This window comes from Drosophila novamexicana, unplaced genomic scaffold (assembly GCF_003285875.2).
Source record: "Drosophila novamexicana strain 15010-1031.04,08,12 unplaced genomic scaffold, DnovRS2.1 tig00000796-arrow-arrow-pilon, whole genome shotgun sequence".
Classification (NCBI taxonomy): domain Eukaryota; kingdom Metazoa; phylum Arthropoda; class Insecta; order Diptera; family Drosophilidae; genus Drosophila; species Drosophila novamexicana.
This window is the reverse complement of record NW_020824824.1, coordinates 476,185-494,782: the sequence shown is the minus strand read 5'-3', so window position 1 is coordinate 494,782 and position 18,598 is coordinate 476,185. Positions and strand designations below refer to the sequence as shown.

Genomic DNA, 18,598 nt, shown 5'->3' with positions numbered 1-18,598 from the left:
ATTTTGGAATTAAAAAAAAATTCATTTTAAATGCATGTATTTAATAACGTCATTTATGTTAATTCACATTATTAATTTTACTTTAACCTAAAGTGATCCAAAACTACATTCAAAATAAATTTGACTCTTAATTTCAATTAAGCCAGTCTGCCACTAAATTTAAAATGTATAAATTTAATAAAATATTGCTGAGTCTTATGTGGTTTCGCGTTATATTTATTTAGTTTAGTGAGTTTTATCGAAATTCACTGTTCCCTAGTCCTCATAACCTCTATATATGAGTCTCTATATTTATATAAAATCAGTATGTTTTTGGGGACAGCTATTTGACTGTTATTTACTAAATTGAAGTGTGAACTGGACCAAATCTCATCGTTCCTGTGTCCTTATAATACACGTTGCGTTTTTGTCCCTAAAACTTACCTTATATATAAAGTACATTATAACGAACAATTTTTGTGTTATATACTGAGAGTATTTCGGGAACTGAGTCCCCATAAAACACGTTACCCTAAATGGAGTTTGTTTCATTTCATTTTCATTTCGTAGAGTTGCCACATCGACCAAATGAGGATATATACATATTAGTAAAAAACATATATTATGGGAGAACTAGCGTACGAATTGTGTTTTGTTCTTTTTTAATGATCAAATGCATGCAAAATAAACCTAATCAGATTACATCATAGTTATGCAGATGTCAGCAAACGCATTTAAAATCTGTGTTCCCGAAAAATCTTCTCGCCATAAAGTGGACCAACTTTAAGATAATATAAAAATTATAGTATTTGAGGTACAGGCAAAGTGCTGGTTGGATAATGTTAAGAAAAGGTATTGTTATTTTTATTAACCCTTAGGTTTCTTCTAAGAACTAAGAATTATGAAGAATTATGAAAAGTCCCCAAAAGAGACATTCCAGTCCTAAAAATTTTAAGGTCAGTCCCCAAAAGAGCGAATTGTCCCCATAACCAACGCAGCATACAAAAAATGTCCTTATTATCGATGCTCCACATATATATATATATATATATATATATATATTTACACATATATAAATATTTATATATTTATTTATACATATATATAAATTTATGTATACATATACAATTACATATATATTTATTTATACATATATAAATATATATGTATTTATTTATACATATATATGTTTTTATTTATATATATATATATATATATATATATTTATTTATTTATTTTTATAATTACATGCGAGCATTTAACACGATTATGAAAAATTAACGTGCATTTGCTTATATATAGTCGTAAAAATATGGGGAATACAAGAAAGTCGGTATAAATGAAATTGGATTTTTTATTAACCTAAATATACCTAATTATAAATTTATGAATGAATGAAAGTTTAAAAGAAGGGTCCAACATATCGTATGGATTTACAATTCAAAAACCTATAAATAATATTACCCCGTCAACCGGAATAAAAAGTATATACAATTGATAAAGATAAAAATTGTATATATAGGTGCTTAAAATTCATGATAGTAGAAAATGAGCTAAAACTGCGGGTGTTGTAAAGGAGGCATTGTTTCAGAAATTGTTTGGGTTGCATGATATCGTCTCAAAAAATTGCTTAATAAATGTTGGTCTAGCTCAAAGGCTGATGAGTACTTTGTAGAATGTGGGATCAATTGAGCTGTAATGGAAGATGGTGATGGTTTTAGGTCACTGCTGACATCATGTTATTGTGGATGCTGAGCAATTTGCTGTTGTGGCTGTAAATGTGGTGGTAAAACGTTACTAGTCTGATTAGCTGGGATGGCCATACTACTTATGGTCTGGGAGGGTAGGGGCACTAATTGTGAAGTCTGGGTGTGATGATAGTTATTCCCGACGGTGCTAACAGATGGCTGTTGTATCATGTGATGTTGGATATTTAATTTGGGCCCATCTTCCGCTTTTTCTTCCTCTCGACGCTTCAGGCATGCAGCCTTCGGATTTAAATTTCGTTCCCGAACTTGCTGCTCTAATGTCATAATTACCTCCACAGCCATATTTAGGATACCCAGCTTAGTTTGAGGTTTATCAGATTTCAGGTGTGTCATACACATACGTCCCAGTTCTTTCAAAGCCTCATTAATATCACGTATACGAATGCGTTCGCGAGCATTATTAGCCTGACGACGTTCCTTTTCGCGTATAGCCTTCACAGCTGGCTCAGCATCATCGTCATCGTCAGCAGAGGAGCAATACCTACGTGGTCTTTTCGAACCTTTTGTAACCTGAGAAAGCTGTTGAAGCTGTGTAGCGTTTGAAGGTTCTAAAGAGCTTGTAGGTTTTGTATCAGAAATTTCTAGGTTAGAAATGCTAGAAGTTGTAGACACACCTGCACCTACATTACTGATTACAATTTGCTCCTTTCGTTTTTTAGTTGGTTTTGTTGTTGCAGATGTTGACGTCGATGCATTTCGTTCTATTTTAATATTTGACAAACCAGTACCTCCGATTGTTTGAATTGCAGTTGCACCAGCGGCTGGTGTATTTAATGATAGAACCTCATGCGTAATGGTATTTGATGAGTTAGGTACTAGTGCGGCATTTCCAGTAGAGCTACCACCAACTAGATGGGACGAAGGTGAATTGGCCACAAAGGAAGATAATGTTTCAGTATTGTCCATTGAATTAAGAGATGTATTAACATTTGATAACATTTCTGGTTCGCAGTGGTTTCGTAGAACATTGAGAGCATCGTCTAAGCGTTCTTCCATACGTGCGCCTTGAAAAACAGAAGCCATGGTATGCAAGCTGGTTACAGGCACCATATCGCTTGTATAATTTGAAGCGCCACTGCCATTTATGACAGAATGGCTCCATCCAGCATTCCCAGAAACAGTTCCATCTCCAACTCCAGATTGTGTTAATGGAGGTGGTGAATTGACAGGTGTTGATGGGTTTGAACTAAAGCTACTACTCTGGTCAGCTGCTGCAGCCGACATGTATATTTGCTGACGCAATGACGCTGCCGAAGAATTACCAGGACCAGATACTTTCACACTTATTCCACCAAATCCATCGGTATTTTGCATTGCAGGACTGAGTTGTTGATTGTGATGGGAATGTGGGTGAGGTAGCGGTGTATGATTCAGGGAATGATGGGCAATTGGCCCAGCAGAAGACAGGGAGCTATGTTGTGCTTGCACTGCTGTTTGATTGTGTTGTGGTGAATTGTACACTGCTGGGGAGAGCACTGTCGTTGCTCCAATGTTTGGTAAACTACCAGATCCACCCCGAAAAGAGCTCATAGGCGGAAGAGATGTCGATACCGGGCTGTGCACACCAATCTGACCACTTTCAGCACCCATTTGCATGCCAATATTCGTACTTGTTAAACCCTCAGTATTATGCACTTGCTGTTGATCCATAGTATGTGAAGAAATTGGTGCGTTGCTTTGATAAGATGTTTGGCCCATATAGTTAGAGCTGCTGTGCATTTGTGATTGATACCATCCTGCGCTACTAGTTGCGCCGGAATCAAAATACTGGTCAACCGTTGAAGTATTCGCAAACCTATGATTGCTTCCGTTGGCATCATGAATGGAATTAAAGTCACTTGGGTATATTCCGTTTTCCCCAGCAAGGCCTCCATATGGTGAGTGGTAACCCCCTCCCCTTTCAGTTCCTACTGTTCCCGGGGGTTGCTTATTTGCTATTTTGTTGAAACAGTTTTGAAACACTTCATACAAGTGCATTGGTTCATCATCGCTGGTCGCCATTCTTTCTGATTTTTGAATGATAGCTGACCAGCTTATTCTATTCAGAAACCTGTAAGTAGACAATTATTTCGGTTAGCTTTAAAGGCGTTCTTATTATCAGGGTATGTAAGTCAAGATTTAAAATAGGAGAGATTTAAGACCATAGATGTAATAGTTTGTAATAATAAAAAAGTCATATTTATGGCTCCGGGTATATAACTTTAAAGACTAATGTTAATGAGCAATTGCACAATATTTTGAATTCAAACGGTAGTCGGTAGCCAACTCTGAGATAAATTATAAACTATGGAGTCTTAAGACTGAGGAATGTTAATATACACGATAGTCTTGATTAACATGATAGTCAAAAAAATAATAATATAATTATCCCTTTTTGAATTCGCAAACCAACCTTTTGAGCGGCTGAGCTCTTTGTCTCCTCTATAAATATGTAATATGTATTTTGAGCCAAATTTATGCAGTTTAGACTTCACAAGCTAACTTGACACCGACATCAAAGTCGGTTTGTAATAGATTACAGGGAGCCATATCCTTATATACAAGGCACAACTTTAAATTATCGGCATGCGATACTACTGAGGGAAACTCATTGCTGAAAAAAGTAAAGTGAGGTGGGCAGAGGTGACTTTTTTGGGGCAGCCCAGAACTGAATACATTGAGAATATAAGTTTCTGAAAACAACATTATATATTCTGTTAATCAGATGCTCTGGGACCCAGTTCACTGACTAGGAAGCCGAGAATGCATAATTAACGAATAAGCAAGAAATAATTAACTGAATCAAAGGCCTTACAAAATAAATATAGGCCTTATAAATATATATTGTTACTAGCAAACGTTGAACGGAAATACCTCTACTTTCTTATATGGAGGAATGACAATAGATTCTTTCCGTATTGCAGGGAAAATTATGATGTTTACAAAAATCTGCAGCACAGTACCTAAGCACATAAGTAGAAACACTATCAGGACTCCTGATGTGAGTAGACGGGATTGAGTATGCTAGGATTGCTGAGAACCGGACTTTCAGTGGCAATAGAATTGAAATTGAAGTTCGAGTCTGAGTCTGATTTTACTATACCTGTACGGGTAGGTGGTTTGATATAAGTCTGCCAACAAATTGGCAATGCCAGAACCAGTATTCACAGTCGCATGTGTAAGATTTACCGAAGATGGCAAAGTAGACGCCTTGTGATTGAAATTAACAAAGTTGAAAAATTGCTTAGGGTACTATGTAAACTAAAGCCGGCAACGGCATAGGTTATCCTCATAGTGCAATTTTGCAAAGAAAAGTTTTGCATTTCGTAGTTTACGTTTTTTATTCCCAAACATCAAGCATCACTAGAAGGCGAGTTCATGTTTGAATAAATTTAATGACAATATCAATTTCTGCACATTTGAGTTCTGACTAGTCAACTCGAATCGTCACCTTAAAAAAAATTGCCTTACGAAAAAAAAGTATCCGAGTCGCTGGTATTAGTTCACACAGATATGGAATTGGGAAGATTGAAGTCGCTAAGAACGATTAAGAAGTCATTATCAGAAAACGAAGAAGATGAATTATTTAAATAAACATGTTGTGAAATTAGAGGAATATATGAACATAATATAAAAACACAAAAATTTCTAAATGGCTTTTACAACTACAAATTCTACTAGATAAACGGCTCAGTAAGCTCTAACGAATGAACATGCCTATTTGATAAATGTATTAGAAGCTCGATCGCATCCGTAAATGGAGTTTTTGAAAGGAGTAATTGAATTATCTAAGATGTCTGGTTTTAATTAAGTGTCGGTAAAAGCGATAACAGTCAAAATCGAAAGAAAGAAAATCTTTGTAGAGGTTATTAAGCTTACATTTAACATTTTGATAAGCATGCAGTTAGTTTTTCAACGCTGCAACAATGTTGAGGCTCCACTAGAAGGAGGTGACAATAAAATCGGTGTCCGATTTTTACTTTCTCCTTGTATTCTTTTCTGATGAAGTGTTGCGGAGAGAAGTTTTTACAACCCCGCGCTAGCTCACCACGTCTTGTTTTCACATTCCGATGTAACATATTCGGGTGCCGAACTGGTGTCCGGTGGTTGGCAAAAAAGATACGCTAATGTATAATCGGAATTGTAGGTTGCAGATTTGTAGTCGAAAGCTGAAGGGCAACTATAAGTCACCAAGAGTAATCATTTAACGCCGTGACACTCACACAAATGTTTTTAGCTATTGTATTGAGATTCTATGACTGTGAGCTAATTATTTAGTTTTCAACGATCAGATCCTTGAAGCTTGTGCTATTCAGCCGGAAAATTTTCTACATCTGGCCATTAACCTCCCTTTTTAATGCACAAGGCACAAGCATGCACTCCCAACAAACCCAAAAATCACGAGAAGACAAACAGATTCATTATAAATTATTAATGCAAGATAGAGGAACTGATAAATGCCGGCTTTGGTCAAATCAAAAAGTCCCTTATACACAAACTTTCTATTTTACCGATCAGTCCACCTCTGTCATAAAAGCATGAGGTCATCGGGTGCGATGCCAATGTACATTATCAATTATAAAGAAATAGTGACGTGAACAATAAAAGTTAGTTCCTAGTCCCTTCAGGCCAATAGAAGGATTTCCTGGTGGTATTCAGATCTCACTAAACAGAGAATGGAGGTCTGAAGGCTTCACAAAATGGCAAAAAAATTTGTGGAACGCATACAGTTACGCAATCGCAGAATACTATAAAACAAAAAAAAAAAACGATACTGCTGGTGTATTTAATGCGAGTGTGCATAGAGTCTCAAAAGCTGCTGGAATGCAAAAGGTTTTAGCGAAAGGAATTTTAAAAATTGTTGGGCTACTGTAAAAGACATAGATCCCAGAGAATGGACCACATTTACTTCACATACTCTGAAACAATCCTGCTGTTGGACCATTTGATCGGTGGTATCTTACAAATTCCCAGGGGGAAATCCGTTATTACGAACTTCCTATAACACGGTCTGGGATTATCCTGCGTGCATCCTCTTCAAATTTACTTCAATCAATCTTCAATTGCGATACCTTTCAAACTTTAAGAACAGAACCAATGTAGCATTCATCCCAGTAAAAGGGAATCATCCTTTGAACCAACCCAAAACGACTCTACTCTACATCACACACATTTAACCTACAATATCGAAGGCTTGGAACTAAGACACCCGCCTGATCTCTGGATACTGAGATACCTGAGAGATACCCTGCATTTAAGATATATACTAGCATTCAAAAAAATTATATGAAAACAAGAGGCCCCACTCGGACACACGTAATTATTTAGTTAGTTGTCAACTCGTATCAATTTGTTCAGAGGTGAGCAAAACAACACTTACATTAACTTATTTAGTTAATACTTTAAAACACTCCTACTAGGCGGGGCATAATATATGAGCTGTTGATCTATCGTCGCCTTGTAGAAATCGCCATTACATATTTTACATACATACATACATATTTTGAAAATAACAAATTTTCCACTGGATGTATGTAGCTAACTTTTTAAACACCACAGGTGCGCCGTCGCATTAGAAGTCAGCATCAGTCATATGTTATGGCAGCTGATACCATAGCTATGACTATGCTACTTCTAAAAAAGCCGCCGCAATATTAGCACGTACATTAAGTGTCGGAACATAGTTTTAAAAAGTATAACTATAACTCACCACAGGGGATATAATTTTACTACGAAAATGAGCTTACATTTCTAGGGGTGATGTTTGTAAAACGATACATTTATAAATGATTCGGAAGTTTCTAAAAAAAATTTATAAACTCTTTGAGTCATTAAAAATTGTGTTCCCAGTTGATTCGCCTTTTGCCGAATACTTCATCAACGACTCCAAAAACATCTCCATGGAATGTTTCTAAAATACGTTCGGGATAGACCTTTTTTTTCATTTCATTTTTCATTTGCATTGTCATTGTCACCCCATACTGTACACATACTGATAGGATCGGCGCATCAACAGTTGGGACTGACTTTACCTAAAACCTTAAATATAGTACGTCCATTGTCAAAAATCAAACGACTTAACGGCTATATCTACTCAAACCTGTACCGCTGGGTAGGTCCTATTAGTATTTGAGATTATGCTCCCAAGAAAATAAAAATTTGGAAGACACAGCATTATTAACGAAAAAACTAGGTAGAGCATGGCAAGCAATATTGTAGGGACCTTAAAAGGAAAGGTAGGTCAAAGCAATACTATTAAAAATAAAGGTAGATTACGATTCACGCCATAAAGTTCAGAGACGAAGAAAAAGTTTGAGCCATTCAGAAGTACGCTAAGCCGAAAAACTTTGCTTTCATGTCTTTTCCTGGCTTAACAAGCTAGTGCAGATGTTTTGTTAAGAACTTATCGCCAATAGCAAACCACGTCTTAGACAATGAAATGGGAGAAAATCTGTTATATATTAACATAATTATTATATAATAATCAAATAACATTCATATTCTATTTAATGAAATCCAGCGGCACGCGATTGAAATGCTGAAGAAAACATCTTGGTATGCTTGTTCACACATATTATAAGACATTGAAGGGAAATTAATTATGCTACCAATAAAGAAAGCCGTAGTCATTCTTTGAGCACAAGGAGCACTTCGTCATTATCTTTATAGGGAAAAAGACATTAATATATTCACAGACCACCAGCATTCTGCTCTTTATCGTCGAAACCACATAATTATCAGATCACTCTAGAAAAAGCACGCTTCCCATTAAAATAAAAGTTAAAGCTGATTTGGAAAAAAAAAACACAATAAAACGAGAGGAAATAGAGTCAAGATTAAACACAAGGTAAACAATACTATGAAGGGAATACTATTTTTAAAATATGTCGAGGCTAGCCAAAGAGGTGTTCCTGTTCAAACGTAAAGTACGCATCAAGAAAAAGGTAAAAAAAAAAAAGAAAGAAAACAGAGGGGAACCACTTTGGGCTAACTAATTAAACAGGGAAGAGAAGGGCTTACAGGGAGAACCTTAAATAAATGTCGAAGTGTCGTTTTCTTACTGAAATTACCCTATCTGATGGATGTGCACACTAAGATGAGGGTTTGGAATATTGCACCCGCAAGTGTGGAAAATCGCGAAAAATGTTAGTATGAAACTTTTTTGTTAACCACTTGATCCGCCCAAATTTATTTTCAAATATCTTTGTTCAAATTCACACTCTAAGGAAAATCTCTATACTTCTTGGTATATATGGAAGTAAAATATTTAATGGCTGACGTTTTGCGTTTGAATTCAAACTTTTAAATTTTTCGCAGAATCCAATCTTCCTCTGCGGAAAAGGCTATTCAAAGACTTTTGGGGTAAGATTTAAGCTTTGCCTGGTTGGCTGCAATATTATTTTCAAATCCCCACATTTAAACGTAATTAATACCCATTATGAAAGGTCCACATTAAAACTTAACGAATGCCCTACTATGAAATGTTATATAGTTATCCACCCGCAACTGTTATTTTAACTTATTTCGTTGCCAATGGATCAGCTTCAAACTAATTTCTAGAGATCTTTCTGAAAATTAATATGATACGTTTTTAGCCAAATCACGAAAGGAAGGAAAAAGCGAGTTTAATGAACAAAATTTATTTTTGGACTTAAAATTCCTCACCACAAGACCGTTGATTTCGAATTTTTTTTTTTTTCAATTGACTTTAAACATGTATTAAATATATTAAGCCTCCGGCGGGCAACGCCGAGGAATCCCCGCTAGTACTAAATAAATGTATAAGCAATCGTCAAATTAAGATCACGATATCTGTATAATGCAACATTCGTTTAAAATTAAGGTGTCCCAAATTGAGTACGCAGAAAAGAACGATGAACCGAATACTAACTGCAGAACTACATAATGTATTGATTTAAAGTCAATTTTAACTGACCAACTGACAGAAATATGTTTTCAGAAGTGTTTAGTATTAATATAATAATTCCAATATCCTATTTTCAAGCTAATTCTTGCCGAGTACGATAAAAGGGAGAAAACAAACCGCAAGTACACTACCAAAGCTACATTTGGTAAATGAGCTGGCGAACGGATTGTGTGTCCAAAGGTTGCAATTCAATGGAATAGGTCACTGTCCGACGCACTCTAGCCATCTGAAGCCAATGATCATGGTTGACGGTCAGATATACTTATAAAGTAGTATTAGGCCTATCTTTGCTCTACCGGTTAATGGAAGAGAACTTCCAGTACATTAAGTAGATTAAAGACCCGTGCCAGCCAGATGTTGCCATCGTGGGATTGGATCGTGTGGAACGATCAGCGAACTCGCCCTGTGTACAATACCCACATTCGATAACTCTCCCCGTTTCCAAACAATCGATGCTTAAGACCTGGATTTAGTGTTCGTAAAAGATGGTTCAATGTATCTCGTAGTCAGGCACTTACGATTAGAAAACTCCTGTTAGTTTTGATGATGTTATACACAATTAAAATTATTGGTTCTATCCCCGCTACTTGGTATTAGAGGAATTACGTTACTTCTGTCCATCATTGGGATATCTGTAACCACGAACCTATCAATGATTTTAAGCAAAGAGTCAAGATTGACGTCATTTATACTGATTTTAGTAAGGCTTTCGCTTCAGGTAATCACTTTTTAGTACTACACAATGTATGTGCTCCAGGCTTATCAATTAACCTGCGAAACTCATATTATAAATTTATCCAGCTGATTAATGTAATTCCCAAATACTGTGATTTCGGCCCTCTACTCTTTAATCTTTTTATATACTGAACCCACTGAAAATGGGTAAAAAGGGTATATTGTATTTGTACAAAATGTAAATGTATGTAACAGGCAGAAGGAAGCATCTCCGACCCCATAAAGTATATATATTCTTGATCAGCATCAATAGCCGAGTCGATCTAGCCATGTCCGTCTGTCTGTCTGTCTGTATGTATGAACGCAAGGATATTAGAACCTATAAGAGCTACAAACTTGAAATTTTAGATGTAGGTCCTCCTAGTGCCTGCGTAGATCGAGTTTGATTCCGATAATCGATAGCTTACTCCGTTTCTAAGCAATCTATATCAACATCTTGTTTCTGAGCAAATTGGGTAAATATCTTAATATTAGCTAGTCACCAAACTTGATATGTTGCTTCTAGACTATTATATATATATCAAATACCTTTCATTTTACACCTATCGCCCCGCTTCCACCACAAAGCTATAAACCAAGGTAATAACCCAACTCATATTGCCCACCAAGCCACTATTTTAATGCAGTTGACTTTTTGAGCATACACAAATATTCTATAGTACAATAAGATATACTGTAGAAAATTTCATTAAGATCGGTTAAAGAAAACCAAAGTTAAGCTACTGTGCAATTGAATTGGGTGCACATTCGAAGAATTTCTCTATACATGTACACACACAGATTTATGCGCGTCTGCTTCGAATTACATATACCAACAGTATTGCTATTTTGCTATTTTAATCCGTTTGTTTTCTCTCAATAATACTTAATATTGGTGTGGCTGTTGAGTAGAGGCATAGCAAGTGTTGCGGTTAGTCGTGAGTTCGAGCCCTGTCGAGGAAACTTTTTTTGGCTGCTGTGGCTGTTGAGTAGAGACGGTGGTTAGTTGCGAGTTCGAGCCCTGCCAAGTGAACATTTTTTTAAATTTATCTCTACTACTACAAACGAGCGCGTAACTCGAGCTGCCTTTGGTGTTTGAATAAGAGGGTTCAGGGTATTCCCTAGTCGGGAGCTCCCGAATAGAACACCTCTTGTTTATTGATGGCTTTACCTGGATATTGTATTCCACTGATGTAACGGTGTACCTGGCATTAAGAGATATTACAGAAGGTCTAAAATCAATTAAAAGCCGACCTTATTGCCCTTCATTCTTGGCTTCCAGCTAACCTACGAAGTCTTACCTGTTTTCATCTAAGCTAATGACTTTCTATAACGCTTGAACGTGTGGACACTACTTGTACTAGAGGTTTTGACCTATGTGTAATTCTTTATAATAATCTGAAGTTTCAGTCTCATGTTACGACCATTTTCAATAAGGCCAGAACATTTTTAGGTTTCATAAAGTGATGTGCCAAGTAGTTTCACGTAAACTACAAATGCCTTCGTGCTCGATTTCCCCCACAATATCAATACAGAAACAATTCTGGTTATTTTCCCTTCGAGGATTAAACTAGAATCCTGGTGTTCCATGGTTGCCATTATACTCAAGTAACGAAGTTTATCACGGACGAAATGGACTCCGCAGCTGCAATTCTGTTCGGAGTCTTCTCTTTCTTGAATTTAGTATTATTATATTTTATACTACTAAGCAAGTAGGTCTTAATTTGTCTTTGAGCTTCGCGAAATAAAACGTTGTTTAACATGTTCTCATAGCATTTGTAGGCCATTTTGTATATTACTTACAAAAAAAAAGCAAGAGGCTCTAGTCAGGAGTACCCGACTAGGGGATACCCTGAACCCCCTTTTACCAATACCAAATGCAGCCCGCTCTACAAGCTCGTTTGCATAAGCAGTAATACAAATAAATTTTCGAAATTAAAATAAAATAGAATAGTACTCTCAATAGGCTTCAACCTCGTTACAGTTCTCTTTAAGAAAGCTATTAACTAAAAGATACTCGATCTTCATATATAAAACTGTTTGTCCTGACCGACTGACTGGCTGATTGATGATCAAAGCACAGACCAAGCCGTAAGAGCTGAGAAGCTCAAATTGTACGTTAAGACTGGGTTTCCGGGAAATTCCACACGCAAGTGTGGAAATATCGCAAAAAACGGTTGTATGAAACTTTTTTGTTTACCATCCGATCGACCTCAAACTCATTTTCAAAGATCTTTGTTTGAATTCTTTTGAGGGGTGTTTCACACTTTTAGAAATGCTGCTTTCCTCCATGATGAAAATGGGGGTCACAGATTTGGTGGCTGACGTTTCGCTCTCAAATTTATGTCCAAAGATCTATATGCAAAGTTATTTAATACGATTTTCACATTTTTCGGAGAATGAAAGCATCCTCGGGAAAAAGTGCGATTCTTTGATTTTTTCAGGAAGTTTTAAGTTTTGGCCGATTTGTTTAAAATTTATTTTCAGAACTCTACATAAGAACTAAATATATACGTATTTCAGTGATTTTGGAAATTCCACTCACAACAGTGGGTAATTAGCGAAAAATGTTTGTATGAAACTCATTTTCAAAGAAATGTGTTCAAATTCAATTGAAAGGTGTTTTGTACTTTTTTGAAAATTCATCCCTCCTTGGTGGAAACGGGGTTCAAAGATTTTGTGGTTGGCGTTTCGCCCTTTAAATAATTTCCAAGGATCTACATAAAAATCATTTGAGACTTATTTCACATATTTCGCAAAATCTAAACTCCTTCGGTGGAAAGTGCATTACAAGGATTTTTTGTTTAATTTAAAGTTTTGTCCAATTTGCATCAAACTTATTTTCAAAGCTCTATATAATATAATGAAAACAGTGTTAGCGTTCTTAAAATTTCTGTCTATATTTTTTTGGGGGGATTTTAAGAAAAAAGCCCCTAAAAATACAGAAAAACAAGTAAGAGGTTCTAGTCGGGAGTTCCTGACTAGAGGATACCCTGAACCCTCTTCTTCCAACATCAAATGCATATATATATATTCTATTTTAGAAGCTATATGTCAAGTTTGGTGACTCTAGGTCTTATTATTTACCAAAATTGCCCAAAAAACAGGATATCGATATCGATTTTTGTCTATTGCTTGGAAACGGAGTAAGTTATCGATTATTAGTTTTGACTAAGATATCATTTTTTCTATCATAAAAGTAAAAAATAATCATTACAATGGAACATGGAACGCACTGCACTGCAGAGAAGCGCGACCCTATCAAAAAATTGATATTGGACGGAAAAATTTACAGAGAAGTTGGTCAATTTGTAGGATACTCCAATAAAATAATTTAAAACGTCTTAAACTATGAAAAAAATATTGAAACACGCGGACGATAACGATCTATGACTCCCCTTCATGTCAAGAGACTGATTCGTCAGAACACGAAGGGATCCTTCAATTCTGCTACCGAGCTTAAAAAAAGAGCTTAAGTAGCTTTTGCTACTATGGAGTAGGTCCAATACATTAGATAAAACCATCATGGATCAGCACGTGTATGTGAATATCATGGAGACAGTTATGTTCCTCTTTGCAGAATACGAAATGCCACTCGTACAGGCCTTTCAACAGGACAATGAGCCCAAACACACCAGCAAGAAAGCAAAGGAATGGTTCAGGGCAAACTCTGGGAACGTTTTGTAGTGGCCTGCTGAGTCGCCTGACCTGAATCCCATTGAAAATCTGTGATTCGACGTCAAGAAGGCAGTTGCTGCTTCCAAACCAACCACTATCGGATTACTTTGGGAAGAAATTAAAGAGTCCTCGTCCAAAATTCCCCTAAAACGATGGCAACACTCAGTTTTTGTTTTTATTGCTAATAAAGGACACTGTACTAAATATTAAATTATCAATATAGATTTAGTATTAATAGTTCAAAATTGTTAACTAACGAGTTCCTCACTTATTCTCTTTTTTTTATTTTAAATCGATTTTTGAAAACTGATGCTATTTTTTTTTTTTTTTTTTTTTGCCTAATTTGATCAATTTTAGCAAAGTTTCTTAAATAACTTAAAAACGATAAACAATAGGATGATTTTCTATTTATTCCCATGTTTGTAAGAGTCTTCCCTTCAAAACATGTTCAAGTTTCCTTAATGTTAAAAATGTGGGTGTGAGAACTATTTAAAAATTGCTTGTGGTGGTGGTGCTATTTTTTTTTTTCGCAACTGCCACAGACAAGGCCGGGTTATACCAGATATATATAAATATATATATATATATATAAATGTCGCGTGCTTCCGTATGTATGTAAGCAAGGATCTCAGAACCTATAAGAGCTAGAGACTTGAAGTCTTGAACGTAGGTCCTTTTAGTGCCCGCGGGGTATGAATTTGTTTCTGATGATCGATAACTTGCTCCGTTTCCAAGCATTCAATAAGAATTGATATCGAAATCACGTTTTTAAGCAAATATCTTTGGTTTTAAGAGCTAGAATCACTAAATTACATGTGTAGCTTCTATATATATATATATATATATATATATATATGTATATATTATTCAAGAAGCTACACATGTAATTTAGTGATTCTAGCTCTTCGGTCGAGGTTAACATTCTTTGCATACTGCCGAAACATTTTGATGAATGAAAAACAACAACAAAAGTAAATAAACGAACACCGCTACAAAAATCAGGCAAGTAGCTCAGACATCAAAAACAACAACAGCTAACGCCCTGTATTGCACGTTGAGGAAACGACAAGAAAAGCAATACTCTAACGCTACACTTTTAAATGATAAACATAATCAGCTCGCCAACAGTCAAAAAATAAAATTATAACTAGAAAGAAAGGCTATCTTCGGCACGCCGACGATCTAATGCCCTTGCAGACCCAATTTTTTCATAATGCTTATAGTGCTTTGTCCGTATCTAAGAAGCAAGGGGAAATAGTTAATGCCGAGTTTGGGCAAAATATCTTGATAAACAAAATGTTTTTTTTATACAACAACTTAATTTTCAACCGATCGTTCCTATGGAAGCTCTATGATATAGTGGTCCGATCTTAATAGGATTTTGCATATGTATGAGAGGCATAGTAAAACTAATAAATGCCGAGTTTGGTCAAGATATCTTGATAAACAAAATGTTTTTTCATACAAAAACTTAATTTTCGACCGATCGTTCCTATGGCAGCTATATGATATAGTGGTTCGATCTTAATAGGATTTTGCATATATAGGAGGAGTAAAGTGAAACTAATAAATGCCGAGTTTGGTCATGATATCTTGAAAAACAAAATGTTTTTTCATACAAAAACTTAATTTTCGACCGATCGTTCCTATAGCAGCTATATAGTTGTCCGATCCAGCTGGTTTTCACATATGTGCTGCGTGCAACAGAAAGACGGACTTCTGCAAAATTTCATTAAGATAGCTTTAAAACTGAGAGACTAGTTCGCATAGAAACAGACAGACGGACAGAAGGACATGGCTCTATCGACTCGGCTGTTGATGCTGATCAAGAATATATATACTTTATGAGAGAGAGGAGATGTCTCCTTCTATCATTACACATTTCACGACAAAATTATAATACCCTCTGTAAGTGTATGAAAAGGACAAAGCAAAGACATAGCTGGCCTTCAAACCGAAGTCAAAAAGCGTAATCGTATAGTAATTTCATGCGATGTTTTGTAGTACGCCCTGTAGATAATACTGATCTTATCCCAAGAACTTCTCAAATTAATAAAACGATATACATTATTTTAATTTTGCCGTAAAAAAAAGCATCAGACTCTTTATTTCAGCAGGGCGAACATTGTTCAAACCCAATAGACTCTATAAATTATTAAAAAAATACTCATCTTTAATTTCCTAATAGAAAAATAAAGCATTAGCTTAATGACAGCGTCTACGTAAAACAATTCAATTTTTAAATGATGATTACATGTGTTACATTTGATCAAAACATAAAACTGGCCCGTACAAATTTAAGAATAGCAACATTTTCCTTTTAAAACTAAGATTGAAAGCCACTGGACTAAGAAGTAATAGTTTGTGTTATCGGTTTTCACCCGTTTTAGCGATTGGCTTCAAACTTAATAATAATAATAACTTATGAGCTATGTGTTTCTGCAATTTTGATAATTCTATCCCCAACAGTAGAAAATTGATGGAAAACAGTTGTATGAATGTTTTTTGTTTACCATCCGATCGGATTTAAAATCAGAGGTGTAAATTCAGAATGTATCCTTCTTGGGAGATAAATCTAAGCTGTGGTAAATTGGTGGAGAACGGTTGTATAAATGATTAAGCTTACCACCATTTCTTCAATCTTATTTGTAAAGCAACACATAGAAACTAAACAAATACGTGTTTCGACGATTCCACCCGAAACTGTGGAAATGAGTGAAAAACTGTTGCATGCAACTTTTTTTTGTTACCCATAGAATCGTCCCCAAACTCATTTTAAAAAATCGTTGTTATTTGACAAGCTACCGCTCTTGGATGGATAATGCGGCTCATATGTTTGTTTATTCGATGGACAACTATTTTTAATTAAAGTGGAGTTCGAGATAGTAAAGGCAGAACTAATTTTTCCTCGGGCTTAAAACCGTAAGAGTTGGGACGCTGAAATTTGCACTGTAGTTACCTTTCATGACGGTTGTATGAACATTTGTTGTTTACCATCTGATCGGGTATACCCGTTATACTCTATCAACAAAAAGTTATTTTTAAGCTTCAAGCGTATCCGCACGGAATTAAAATGAAAGAAAACATTGATTTAACTTTTGCTCCTTTATTTTCACTTGGTAAAATAAACCTTTGAACGTGAGGTTCAAGGACGGCAAATGGTTTTGCAATGGGTAGGGCCAATATATACCAGGTAGTACATTCATATATAATATATATGATCATTATATGAATATCATGATTACAAATCTGTGCGAAACACTTTTATGTTAAAGTTGTAATTTTCTGGCAAATATTTTATGTTATACCGCTACAAATTGAGTTTCTCACAAAACGCGCGTAACCAATATGCAATTTTGTATGGTAGTCCTTGCTGCATCCAAATTTTGGCAGCTGACTAAATGAAACGGCTCGAAGATCAGTCAAAGTGTTACTCTTTTTTATCAGAATATTATTGAGCTAGGCTAGGCTGAAAACTACGCTGGCCATTAGAGTAGACGAAGAGAACCATGCCATGCGCACTGTTGATGTTTTGCATGGCACTATTGTTGTTTGCTATGACTGAAATACTAGTATATGCTTAAATTAAATTCGACTTAAGTAGCTGACTGATCTCTATTTAGTTTACTATTATAAAGAATTTCGAAGAATTGATTTTAAAACGGAACACTCTTTGTTTTTTTATTACAATAAATAAAAGGATAACACACTTTATATCTGTTTGTATATTATGCATTACAATTATTTAATTGAATGTATTTACATATGTGCATTTCAACCTCTCAAGTATTTTGAAACTTATTGACTTGGTTACAAAAGTTATATACTTACTGAAACTAAATTTAAGTATTTTAATTGCCGTTGATTTATTGTCGGTGAGTTACTATTCTTGTTCACTTTCTCTCAACTACCGAACCGTCTGAATTAACCAATTTGTATTTCTTTTGACCACGAACACACAAACTTTATATAGGTATGTCTGTATATTTTGGTTTAAGCAAAACAAGCACAGCAATAGCCAACGGTTATTTGGCGTAATACTTTTTTAATTTACACATGGTAATACTCTCTTTTTAAAAATATTTTCACAGTTTTAACGTTTTTTTTTTAATTCACATTTCTAAATTTAATTCTCTCCAGGCTTTGTTCGTGATACCGTCGTGAACGCCATCTTTGTTCTCTTCGTGCGTCATTCTCAGTGTTGTATTTTGAAGGGTTTCGATAGAATATTCAAATCGATTATTAATGAAGTGGCACTCTTGAACACAATAAATAAGAGCGGTGTTCTCTTTTAATTCATAATAATATGATGTTTTTCTTTATTTAAATAAATATATGTGTTATGTACATATATATTGGTATTTAACTATTTCAATATGAAAACAAAAAATTATACCAACTAGCATTAACATTTGTGGAGAACACCTGCTTCAGTACATATCAAGTTTTAATATAAGGAATGGCAATTGTATTATATAATCATATTTATTAAAAAATTTGTTGCGGAACTACTTTATTTATTAAAACATATCGGCTATTTTGAACTGGTTCA

The 18,598-nt window shown here is 35.2% G+C and overlaps 1 protein-coding gene across 1 annotated transcript; it reads right to left on the bottom strand.

Moving 5' to 3' along the window:
• Positions 1–1,240: 1,240 nt before the first annotated feature.
• Positions 1,241–18,213, bottom strand: LOC115763954 (protein daughterless-like). Its single transcript, XM_030706745.1, has 2 exons — positions 17,878–18,213; positions 1,241–3,798 (listed from the first exon to the last, which is right to left on the bottom strand). Exon 2 carries the CDS (start codon positions 3,747–3,749, stop codon positions 1,719–1,721), a length of 2,031 nt encoding a protein of 676 aa, XP_030562605.1. The 5' UTR covers positions 3,750–3,798; positions 17,878–18,213; the 3' UTR covers positions 1,241–1,718.
• Between the last annotated feature and the right edge of the window lie 385 nt (positions 18,214–18,598).

Coding starts and splice junctions, on each gene's coding strand:
- LOC115763954 (XM_030706745.1), bottom strand. CDS start 3,749: ATGGCGACCAGCGATGATGAACCAATGCACTTGTATGAAGTGTTTCAA.